The 12,130-nt window shown below is 50.0% G+C and overlaps 1 protein-coding gene across 3 annotated transcripts in view; it reads right to left on the bottom strand.

Annotated features, from left to right (window-relative positions):
- Positions 1-12,130, bottom strand: part of SOGA1 (suppressor of glucose, autophagy associated 1) — a 73,250-nt gene that overhangs the window by 28,474 nt on the left and 32,646 nt on the right. For all 3 annotated transcript variants that reach the window (XM_029219675.1, XM_029219676.1, XM_029219677.1), the window contains exons 4-6: positions 5,749-5,811; positions 3,897-5,087; positions 1,617-1,763 (exon numbers count right to left, since the gene is read on the bottom strand). In XM_029219675.1, coding sequence (XP_029075508.1) covers positions 1,617-1,763; positions 3,897-5,087; positions 5,749-5,811 — 1,401 coding nt within the window. The remainder of the gene's footprint in view (positions 1-1,616; positions 1,764-3,896; positions 5,088-5,748; positions 5,812-12,130) is intronic.

Below are 12,130 nucleotides of genomic sequence, written 5' to 3'. Positions count from 1 at the left end.
GTATGGCAAGATGTCCCTCTGTGAAAAAACCAAACACTCGTTATCTGGCCAATAATGTAAAAGTTTGGCAATGGAAGGCTCTCTGGCTTGAGGTATATCCTGTATGCCTGTTTTTGTTTTTTTGTTTTTAATATTTATTTGGCTGCATCGGGTCTTAGTTGCGGCACACAGAATCTTTTGTTGCGGTGCATGGGCTTCTCTCTAGTTGTGGCGCGTGGGCTCCAGAGCGCATGGCCTCAGTAGTTGCGGCACGTGGGCTCTCTAGCTGTGGCGTGAGGGCTCAGTAGTTGCAGCATGCAGGCTTAGCTGTCCCGAGGCACGTGGGATCTTAGTTCCCTGACCAGGGATCGAACCCGCGTCCCCTGCATTGGCAGGCAGATTCTCAACCACTGGACCACCAGGGAAGTCCTGTGTATGCCTGTTTCTTATTAAAGATCCTTAAAGGCCTCAATACTACCCATCTCTGGTGTTTTCCTTAAACTCAGTGCCCAATGCGGTGCCTGGCAAATTGTGACTTCTCAGTAAAGAGTGGCTGAAGGAAACAATAATTGAGGGCAGGTAGGAAATTATTTTCTCTGTAGGTGAGCTGGCCTATCTCTTTTTCTCAAAAAATAAGAACTAAGTATCTCGTGATTCCTGCCCCCTCCCCTCCTCTTTTGCCATGGCTGCTAGGACACTCAGACCACTTCAAGAGTTTGATCCATCAGCTTCAAGGGAGCTTCTCCCCCTTCGCAGTTGCAGACTGGCCTCCCTGGGACCAAAAGTTGCCTTCCTAGGGATGCTGAGAAGAAAAGGACGCTCAGGTTGGGGCACACATGAGACTCTCCATGGTTCAGGAGTCTCAGGGAAGCCCCATCCAGTCCATAGGAGCCTTTTCCTGTTTCAGGTTCATTATGAAGTGCTGGGGAGAGGCTCAGTAGGCTTGGGAGGGGCTCAGAACCATCCAGAATTCCTCAAGGACCAGGGAATCCTGGAAATTCTACAGCCACCACCCACTCTAGTCCTCCCATATTACAGGTGAGGATCTGCAGCCAGAGAGTGGGAACATGCCTGAGGCCACACAGCCTGCAGGTCTCCTGAGGCCCAGTGATGTGTCGTCGTCCTCTTCACCCAACATGGACCAGGCCTTAAGCTAAGGCTTTTCATGTATGTAATCCTTTCAACAACCCTATGACACATTACCTTTATTTTAAAGGTGAGAAAACTGAGGATCAGAGAAGTAAAGTGACACTTTTACAATTTTACAACTAGTATACATAGATCCACAATTTGTACCCAGTCAGCCTGACTGTAGAGATTGTTGCCTTCCTGCTGAACAAATTACTGTTTCCATTAAATGACATAAATTATTAACTTCCCTGTGGAATTCAGTAGTATAGGAGAACAAGATCAATTTCCTCGGATAAGTTTATAAACTTCCTTTCATCAGGCCCTGAGAATGGCCCAAACTTCCTTGTTTCCTTCTCAGCCCTTGCTGTCAGGAAGCTTGGAACCAAAGGAAATACTCAAAACCCGTATCATCACCAGCTAAGATTCTCCACAGATCAGTCTGCTCCTGAGCGGCCTCAGCCATTCTCCTCCCACCCTCCCCGCTGCCTGCTCAGGCCTATGCCCACCTCAGAGGCATAGGAATCACTGTCTTCCGCTCGGTAAGGCCTGAAGCTCCGGCTGGGGTCGGGCTTGGAGTCCAAGTCGCCGCTGCGGAAGGCCTCTCGTATCCTGGGCTCCCATTCCGGCAGGTCCCTGAGGTCAGGTGGCTGCACCTAGAGGCACAGGCAGAAGAGACTAAAGGTGAGCATGGGGAGGGGACATGGGGGCGCTAGAAACTGCACCCACCCAGGCCTCCGGCTCTGAAAGAGGCCTCTGACCGCACACCTGAGGGTAGGTGGATTTACCTCCGAGTCTCAGCCCCAGCCCTGGTTGGCACACTGTGGCTGCCCCATGAATGTCTGTTGAAAGGCTGAATGGCTAGTGGTGAGTGAAAACACTGATTCTGTGAAAGCCTGTCTGGTGCACAAACCTTCTGAGCCAGCTTCAACTGTCCTCCCACACATGCGGCCCCAGCTCATTCCTACCCCAAGGAGAACCAAGAGGGAGACCCAACATAGGGCAGTCCGCTTGCTTAAGAAAAGCAAGATCAAGGGCTTCCCTGGTGGCGCAGTGGTTGAGAGTCCGCCTGCCGATGCAGGGCACACGGGTTCGTGCCCCGGTCCGGGAAGATCCCACATGCCGTGGAGCGGCTGGGCCCGTAAGCCAAGGCCACTGGGCCTGCGCATCCGGAGCCTGTGCTCCACAACGGGAGAGGCCACAATAGTGAAAGGACCATGTACCACAAAAAAAAAAAAAAAGAAAGCGCTAAACCTCCCTGTACAGACATGGGAAGACGTCCCTCCCCTATTGCTCTCAGGATGAAGATCAAACCTCCCGACACTGAGGTCCAGCCGCACTCTTTCCCTTAGTCCTTGGACACATCCTGCTCCTTCTGGCCATGATGCCTTTGCACAGGCTGTTCCCTCTGCTTAGAACACTCTTCCCCTGGTGATCCATCCTTCTGATCTCAGCTCAGATCAGAGGTCCTCCCTGACCCAGGGTCTAGGTCAAGCTTCTCGTTCACAGAAGCCAGCACCTTTCCTAGCGAGCCCTCATCTCAGTTTGTGATTTCCCATTCAATGGCATGATATTTTGATGAACATCTCTTTCCCCACTAGATGATACAGGCTGGGGGGCAGGAATCATAACTGTTTATTTGCTTACCATGGCACCTCCAGCACTAAGAACAAAAAGCATATGAACCATAAATACAGCATCGTAAATTAATGAACAAATAGATACATTACACAAGAAAAACAAGTTGTGTGGTAGCAGGAGGTATAACATAAAACAATCTGAGGCAAAAACAAATCTATGAGAGTACATGGAGAGAAAGAGTTAGAAGGGCATGCTGTGATGATGAAATGTTCTAGATCTGCACCACTTGACACACGCAGCTACCGAGCCCTTGAAATGTGGCTGAACTGAAGAAGTGAACTGTCAATTATACGTATCGTACCTTTTATTAATTTAATTTTAAGCAGCCCACATGTGCCTATGACAGCACTGCTCCAAAACCAGTGTTAACAGCAAAACCTTGAAGGAGTAAGAAGCAGGGAGGAGGAGGCTTCATCTTTTTACCAGAGGCACTTCTGAAACTCTTCGCATGTTTATGGATTACTCTTGCAGTGATGCTTTTTGGGGGGACAAGTGCTTTTGCTATTTTAATTTTTCTAAGTAGTAGTTTATAGATATCAAGGCTGGAGGTTCATTACCTTTAGAAAGCCAAGTTTCTGGCCTTTGCACAGGATCTGACCAAAGCTTTTTTTTTTTTTTTTAAATAATACTCGTTTTAAAATACAGCGTTGCAAAAGAAACATGAGCAGAAGAAAGGGCGACCTGGCAAAAAGATAGGGCTTTGGAATGAATCCCTTTATCAACAGTAAATGACTAAGAGAACTGTGGTATATTCACCCCATGAGATCATATTCAGTCACGAGAACACACAAATTACTGTCACCTGAGACAACAGACATAATGATGAGTGAAAAGTCAGGCACAGGTGACTGTGTTCTGTGTGATTCAATTTATGCAAAGTTCAAAGACAGGCAAAACTGAATCGAGAGGGGTTACCCTTGGGAGTGGGGATAGTAGCTAAAAGGGGACCTGAGGAGGGCCTTCTGGGGTGCTGGTCACATTCTAGTTCTTGTCCTGGGTGACGCTTACACAGGTGTGCTCACTTTGGGAAAATTCATTCAGCTGTGTACTTGTGCTTTGCGTGCCTCTCTGTATGTATGGTTCAGTAAAAAAAAGCCATACATACATATATAAAAAAAGTAATAGGGCCTGTGACTGGGACATCTTACCTGGAAGTCTGAGCCAAGGTCTTTGGCCAGAAGAATCTCCTTGGAGGGTCCCTGGGAGCCCAAGGCGGGCAGCGTCGAGAAGGGCTCTGGCTGCTCCTTGTTGGGGCCCCCGAGGACCGAGTCCGCCTTCCGCGTGAAGGCGTGGAGCTCCTGCTGGAGCAAGCTCAGCCGCACCAGGAGGGCGTGGATCAGCTTGGTGTCCCTGGGGCCCTCGCTGTTGTTGCCGGGGGCCTCGTGCAGCCGAAAGTCGGCACACTCGTTGTCCAGATACGGGCGGAGGCCGGCCGTGAAGCCGTTGGCATCGGCCACCAGGACGTCGATGGCCTTGCTGACCAGGACGGCCTGCTCCCTCAGCCCCGGCAGCGCCTCGGCCTCCCGGGCCCTGCAGAGCCGGGCGGTGTGGGGTCCGTGGGCCTCGCCGAGGGCCGCGGGCACACACTGGGCCGAGTCCCCGGCCTCGGCGTCCGTCTCCAGCATCGGCCGCGTGCTCTGGCAGGAGGCGAGGTCACAGCGCTGGAGGTTGGAGAGGAGCACCCGGTTCTCGTACTGCAGCTTCTTGACCTTGCCGCTGAGCTCGCCGATCTGCAGCTTGGCGGCTGCCAGCTCCTCCTGCGAGGGCTCGCTGAGCACGGAGCAGCTGTCCTCCGACAGCGTCACGTCCAGCTCGTGCTCCGAGCGGTACTTGGCCAGCTCGCTCAGCAGCAGCTTGTTCTGGTCCTCCAGCTCGGCTGAGGAGCGCCGGAGCAGCTCAGCCTCCTCCTCCACGAACTGCAGGTGTCGCCGCAGCTCCGCCAAGCTCTCCCCACACTCGCCGCCGCTGCCGCCCAGAGCGGAGAAAGCCAGGCGGGCCTCGGGGCCCCCGCAGCCGCCGCCGTGATCCTTCATGTCGTCCATCTCGGCCCGCAGGCCGCGGTTTTCCACCTCCAGCTCCACGATGCGGCGGCTCAGCAGGTTGGCTTCCTCCTCCACCAGCTTCAGATGAACCTTGAGCTCGGTCTCCCGCGAGTGGGGTGCGTCCGCCAGCTCCTCGGCCGACAGGGCGCCATCCAGGTCCCCGTAGAGCGAGCGGTACTTGAGCAGCTCCTCCTTCATGCTGTCATTCTCCTTGGCCAGCTTGGTGAGCTTCTTGCACATGAGGGCCGACTCCTCCTTTGCAAAGTGCAGCTGGCACTTCAGGTCGGCACTGTCCTCCTGTGGCCCGAGGGGGAACAGGGACAGGCACAACCCAGCAAGGTTAGTGTTGGGAGGCTCAGCCACAGCATTTCAGGGAGCACTAACTACGTGCTGGGGACACAGCCCTGACCTTCAAGGAGCTGTGGGTCCAGAGGGGAAGCAGAGAGGGGGACATACATATTGCAGCACAGATGGGGCACCGCATGTAGCCTGGGGAGTCCAGGAGGGCTTCCTGGAGTAGGCAACATTCTGCCAGGGTCAGTGTTGCTGCTACTACTACTACCATTACTACTGCAGTTTTCTCATCTGTAAAATGGGGCAATAACATTCCCTCCCTCACAGACCATGAAGAAAATTAAATGAGACAATATATAAAAAGTGCCTGACACCCTGACCATCCAGGACCACTAGAAACTAACTATATTCTATGCCTGACCTGTGCTACATATAGCACTTTCTCTAGCAGAGCATGTGAGAACCATGGGCTCAGGGTGTAGTCTGGGGAAGTAAAGTACACAGCGAAGCTAAGAAAGTGAACAAGGGGAGGATGGAGTAGAAACTGGGGCAGGGTGGGCACCTCTGGGGACTCCCCGAGCCACATGGAGTTAGGCCTGGGGCCTTCAGACTGAAAGCTACTGCTGGGGGCTGCACAGAGGCTGTGGAGGCTGACGGGAGGTACCTGCATGGAAGGTTTCTTGTCCGTCTTCCCAAGGGAGCGGGTTCCTCTTTTCTTCAAGGAATGCTGGAGCGAGATTAAAAAAAACTGAACTGAAAGCTCACAGGGTGATGCACATCCAAAGAGCAGTCACAGTGCCTAGGGTTCCGCTGAGGGCCCCTGCCCTCCCTGGCCAGCGCAGCCCAGCCATGTCCAGCCTTGACCAGCATCAACTGCTGAGCCAGAGAAGTCTCAAGACCACCCAATGGGTTGCAAATGGGGAACAGGACAGAAGCACTTGAGACGATTCTGAACCCACCTGCCCAGGGTTCCTCCCCTCTCTCCCACCCCGAAATTGTGATCCAGTTGGGTTGAGCCCAAGACCCAGAAATCTGGGTTTCTGTTCTTGTTTGTCTTTCATTCATTCACCAAAGACTCCCTGAGCACCTATCACGTGCCAGGCATAGTTAGGCATGAAGAATACAGCAGGGACCATGACAGACAGGGTACTTGAGGGGGATGCTGGAGTGTTACGCCTTTAGGACTGGGGCACGCATTCCCCTGGCTAAGACCTCAAAGTTGAGTCCCTCCCCCAGCGATGGCCATTGGCTGAGGGCAACCACCTCATCCAAGGTCATGTGCCCTCCCTGGGTGGGGGTGCTGGGGGGGGCGGGGAACCCACATCCAGTGACTGGTCCATGCCCCCTTCCCACTTCAGCTCTAGAGCTCCCCATGGGATCAGCTGAGGCCATTGGTGTGAATGCTCTGCAGCTCAGCTTCTGCCTCTGCCTCGATCCCTGATGGTGTTATTCCAAGGGGACGTTTCCAGAAGCCTTTTGTATGCAAATCTCCATCTTGGGGGGAATCCTGAGCTCATGGAACTGACATTCTAGTGAGGACTTTAATTCAGCATGGATACTAATAAACAAAATGAATATGGTAGAACAGATCATAACTATACAAGACGCTTAGAAATGATGGGGAACTGATCATTTTTTACAATTTAAATGGTAGGTTTTCATGCAGATTAAAGCAAAATAAGCCTATAATAATCATCATGATTCAAAACTACAGAAGCAATAGGGGAAGAAATCGATACATTTGATTAGATAAGCAAATTCTACATGGGAAAAAAAATACCCGAAGAAAAGTAAAAATAGAAATAATTAACTGGGAAAAAATATTTGCAATGTATTACACTGACGAAGGGTTAATACCTTAAATATGTAAAGATACTCACAAAATAGAGGAAAAAATCCAACAAACCTATAGAAAAACAGGCTAGAGATATGAAAACCGGTTCACATGCAAAAAAAGATAGATGGCTCCAACCATAGGAAGATGCTCAACCCTAATCATGGTAGAGAAATGTGAATTAAAACTATACTGAGATACAATTTCTCACCTATCAGACTGGCAAAAATCCAAACACCTGACAACACATTCTATTGATGAAACTATGGAGAAACAGGATCACTCATATTTCACTGGCAAGAGTGCAAAATGGCACAAGCCCAGTGGGGGGGAATTTGAGGAATTGTTATAAAAATCATTTCTGAACTTTCTCAACGTTTAAAAAAGTCACTCAGTTAGATGCACGAGTCCACTGAACATTTCTTCCCAAGAGAGGGGTGATTCATGTTAGTGGCATATAAAATCACCCTTGGGTTACATTTGACTTTTCAAGCCAGGCAGGTAATTTTCAAGCATGCTCCCAGGTAGTCCAAATACATGGGCTCCTGGTCCCCCACGTCTCACACCCAGTCGCTGAAGGTGAGAACCACTGATCTAATCCAAGCCCCCAGTTTACTGAAGGCTAGAGAGAGGTCCCACAGCAAAACCAGAGCTGACCTGGAACCAGTTCTTTTTTTTTTTTTTTATGTCTTTATTGAATTTGTTACAATATTGCTTCTGTTTTATGTTTTGTTTTTTGGCCATGAGGCATGTGGGATCTTAGCTCCCGGACCAGGGATCGAACCTGCACCTCCTGCATTGGAAGGTGAAGTCTTAACCACTGGACCGCCAGGGAAGTCCCTGGGACCAGTTCTTGACAGAGCTCTTGTTCTAGCTCCAAAGACCTGGAAGGAGAAAATGTGCCTTCTTGGACAAGGGACAGAGTGGAGCCAGTACAGTGGTTCTCAACCTGGGTGCATGTCAGAATTACCTAGGGAAACTTAAAAAGAAAAAAAAAGATACCCAAGGTCCCAACCCCAGAGAGTCTCACATCATTGGTCTGGGTAGGTCCCAGGCATCAGTATTTTTAAATAGCTTCCAAGGTGATTCTACTGTGCAGCTAAGCTTGGAACCACAGAGCCAGGGAGATGAACCCCAGACAGGCTCTTAAGTTCATCTTAGAGCCGAATCAATTCCTAAAGAGACCTTTTGAAATGCAAATGAGGCAAGAAGGCAGAGGCTGATACTTCAGACGCTGGGTGCCAAGAGCAGGGAGCCAGTATTTGAGAAGGACTGATGGAGGATCTTTCCAGGCAAGGAGGAAAGAGTAGGGAAGGCGGGGGTGAGGGCCACAAAACAAGTCCTTCCCCAAAGACCCCCTCCTACAAAAGGGGCCTGGGAAGGGGATGCTCAGAGATGCCTCCTGGAGTGGTGAGGTGGGGGCCCAGGAGTCAGGTGGTCAGGCTGGCAGATCTGGGCCCGCCCATCACAAGCTGATGGGAGGGGCTGTGAACTCAGCTGGGACCCCGTCAACACTGAGTTTATGATCCTGGGTGAACCACTTCCTCTCGCTGAAACTCCATTTCATCATCTATCAATACAAAACTGAGCCATGGATTAGGTGACCACTGTAGACTTTCTGGAGGAGGGAAGTGGGGTGACAGTAAGGGGAACCAGGGGTCTCCAGGGGCACTGAGAGGTCCCAGCCATCACATATAAAGGAGTGAGATAACACAAAGCCTAAAGCCATGAAAAAGGACAGAGGGAGAGTGAGATTCACTGACATGGTAAAATCTCTGAGACAGCTTGGTAAGCGAAAGGAAACTGCAAAACAAAACCTGCAACCCTAATGTCCACCAACTGATGAATGGATGAACAAAACGTGGCATAGCCACACAAGGCAATATTAGCCACGGAAAAGAATGAAGCCTTGCTCGATGCTACAACATGCTTGAAAACATCATGCTGAGTGAAAGAAGCCTGTCACAAAAAACCACATAGCGTATGAATCCATTTACATGAAGTGTTGAGAAGAGGCAAATCCACAAAGGCAGAAAGTAGATTAGTGGCTGCCAGGGAGGAAGAGGAAGAGGGAATGGGGAGTGACTTGGGGTTTCTTTCTAGGGCAATGAAAATGTCCTGGAATTAGAGAGTGGTGATGGCTGTACAACTCTGAGTATTCTAAAAACCACTGAACTGTATCCTTTAAAAAGCACACTATATGGTATGTGAATTATATCTCAGTAAAGCTGTTATTTAAAAAAAAGCTAGAACATGTTACCATTTTTATAAAGATAAGACGTGTGTGTGTGTGTGTATACACGTGTGCACATGTGCATGGTGGGGGAATATGGTCTAAAGAATATGCACCAGGCTGATAACGATGAGAGTACAGGGAACTTGCACTTTGCACTTTTCTTCCCCCACATTTTTTCAGGAGGGAAGACATAGTCCTCCAGCGTTTTCTCTTTAAAGTTTTTAAAAATTATACAATATTTTAAAAAATAAATTAATATATAAAGACACATTCTCACTGTAAATCTGTACTGTTCTGACGAAGCAGAAGCCCTCCTGTTTACCCCCCCATCCCTTCTCCTCCTGAGGGTGACCACAGCTGAGGGTCAGCTGGAGCTCCTTCTAGATCTCTGGCTCTGTGTTTAAAATACTGAAATAGATGGTGTTCTTTTAGACTTTCCTTCCTATGTTTACTCGACTCTGTGATCTTTGACTTTTATAATAAGCACCTTAAAGCAGAAGAAAACCCCAAAACATCCAGCCTTTAAAAAGACAGTCTGTGTTCATGCTATATTATTCTGTATGTTACAGAAACTGTGCATGTAACATAATCCCATCTTTATGAAAAAAAAATACATAGAGGAATATACATCATATAAGCACAGAGAAAGGCCTGAAAAGACGCAAACCAAACCAAATCACAGGTTAGGCTGAGTCAGGCGTCGAATTGAGGGAAGTGGTTAGGGCAGCCTTTCTTCTTTTATTTTATGTATCATTATTATTTCTTACATTTTGGAGGACACACTCACATACTTCAAACTTCAAAAAACCCAAAAAGGGGGCTTCCCTGGTGGCACAGTGGTTGAGGGTCCGCCTGCCGATGCAGGGGACACGGGTTCGTGCCCCGGTCCGGGAAGATCCCACATGCCGCAGAGCGGCTGGGCCCGTGAGCCATGGCCGCTGAGCCTGCGCGTCCGGAGCCTGTGCTCCACAACGGGAGAGGGCACGGCAGTCAGAGGCCTGCGTGCGTACCGCAAAAAACAAAAACAAAAAAAACAAACCAAAAAGGAATACAGTGAACCCTGTGACCAGCTCTCTTGCCCGAGGCAACCAGTACAACCAGAGTCTGATGTGTCCACCCTTAGAGGTATGCTAGGCATGCATTTATATGTTTTTGTAATGAAATTTTTGCTTCACTGAGCTTATATTACTTTTTTAGTAAAAAAAAATGCATATATACATTTCAATATGTGTGTGCGCATACACAGAAAAACGTATTGGAAGTACAACATATTGGGAAGTACTCCCACCCAAATAGTAATTTGGTAATTACTCGGAGGAATTCCCTCTGAATACTGGGTGAAACTTTTTCTCCTTATGGCTTACTTGTATTTTCTAGTCTTTCTCTACTACGCATATATTACCTGTTGGGTGGGAGGGGAAAGTTATAGTAAAATGTTTTTAAAATGTACTTCCCCAAGAAAAGTCATGAACACCATTCCAACACATTCTCAGAGGGTGAGTTCTGAGTGCCCACCAGAAAGGGAGGGCAGTGGGCAGAGAAGAGGGGCTGAAGCAGCAAACCTTTTCAGGACCAAAGTGGTTCCAGCCTTTTCTGGATGGAACTGCCCCTGTCCCTGCCCCCCACCTCATCTAAGCCATTTGGGCTCCCACACTGCTCTGCGGCTCTGGAGGGAAAACAAGGCAGGCTCACAGAGCACAAAGACCTTCCTCCTCTCTGCAGGGCAGTAGCTGGCCAGGCGGCCTGGGGGACCGCGTTGCCCCTCCAGGGAGCCAAGGCCCGTCACAGCCCCTCTGTCAAGCTCCCAGGGGCAGATGTTCTGGCCCTGGGCCTCAGGTGGGCGGGCTAGGGCAGGGCAGGACAGCACCCGGGCACCAACAAGAATGCCAGTCACAACTGCCGGACCCCGAGGGCACAGTCCTTGGCCTGGCACGCAGCAGGGGCTTCCCCACCCACCAGCAACTCACAAGGCTGCTTTTGAGCAGCCGGGGTGGTGCCTCTAAGCATCCTTGGTCTAACGGCTCCTAGTAGGAGCAGAAGCTCTGCCCTCCTTGCCCTTCTCCAGGAGATTAGAAGAGGGTACTTCCGCCCCTCCAGCCCACACGGAGAGGCTGCCTGAGCACAGCTCTGGAGAGGCCCCCTGTCTTCTAACACCTTCCATGCTTCCATGCTGCCAGGAAACAAAGACAAACCTTCAAGGAATAAAATAAGCCTTCTGCCAAAACAGTTGGGTAGATTTTCATCCAATTTAGAGGGGATGTTTGAAAAGGTCTCACTGAAAACACAGACTGTGCTGTGTGTACCAACTTTACTCCACGGGGGAGCCTGGGGTAGGGGTGCATCTCAAAGACTGAGGAATTCTTCCTCCAAAGTGGCTGAAGCAGCTAGAGAGGCGGTGTGGCTCCGGGCTGAGGGAGACCATTTGAGTGGAGGAAACAGAGTGGTTTGACGTGGACCCCAAATCAAAGTACAGGGGCAGATGCTGCCAAGAGCAGGCGTTGATTTGCTGCCTAACTGCTCCTTCCATGGGCACCTGGCAGTTAGGTATGGAGAGCTCCTTGCTAGAGGCAGCAGAAGGATATTTATTGAACTAAGGCCCACAGGTGATGACACTGATAACCAGTATTTACCGAGCTCTTATTCTCCACTAAGCATTTTACCTGCTTGTCTTGATTAATTCTCATAAACACCTCTGAGATGTAGGGATTCACGTTCCCTTTTTTTTTTTTTTTTTTTTTTGCAGTACGCATGCCTCCCACTGCTGTGGCCTCTCCCGTTGCGGAGCACAGGCTCTGGACGCACAGGCTCAGTGGCCATGGCTCACGGGCCCAGCTGCTCCACGGCATGTGGGATCTTCCCGGACCGGGGCACGAACCCGTGTCCCCTGCATCGGCAGGCGGACTCTCAACCACTGCGCCACCAGGGAAGCCCCCCATTTTTTTTTTTTTTTTTTTTGGGTTTTTTTTTTTTTTTTTT

The sequence above is a fragment of the Monodon monoceros genome, unplaced genomic scaffold (assembly GCF_005190385.1).
Source record: "Monodon monoceros isolate NGI ecotype Baffin Bay Population unplaced genomic scaffold, NGI_Narwhal_1 Super_Scaffold_13, whole genome shotgun sequence".
In the NCBI taxonomy this organism is placed as follows: domain Eukaryota; kingdom Metazoa; phylum Chordata; class Mammalia; order Artiodactyla; family Monodontidae; genus Monodon; species Monodon monoceros.
The sequence above is the reverse complement of the archived record's forward strand: the minus strand, read 5'-3'. Positions and strand labels throughout refer to the sequence as shown.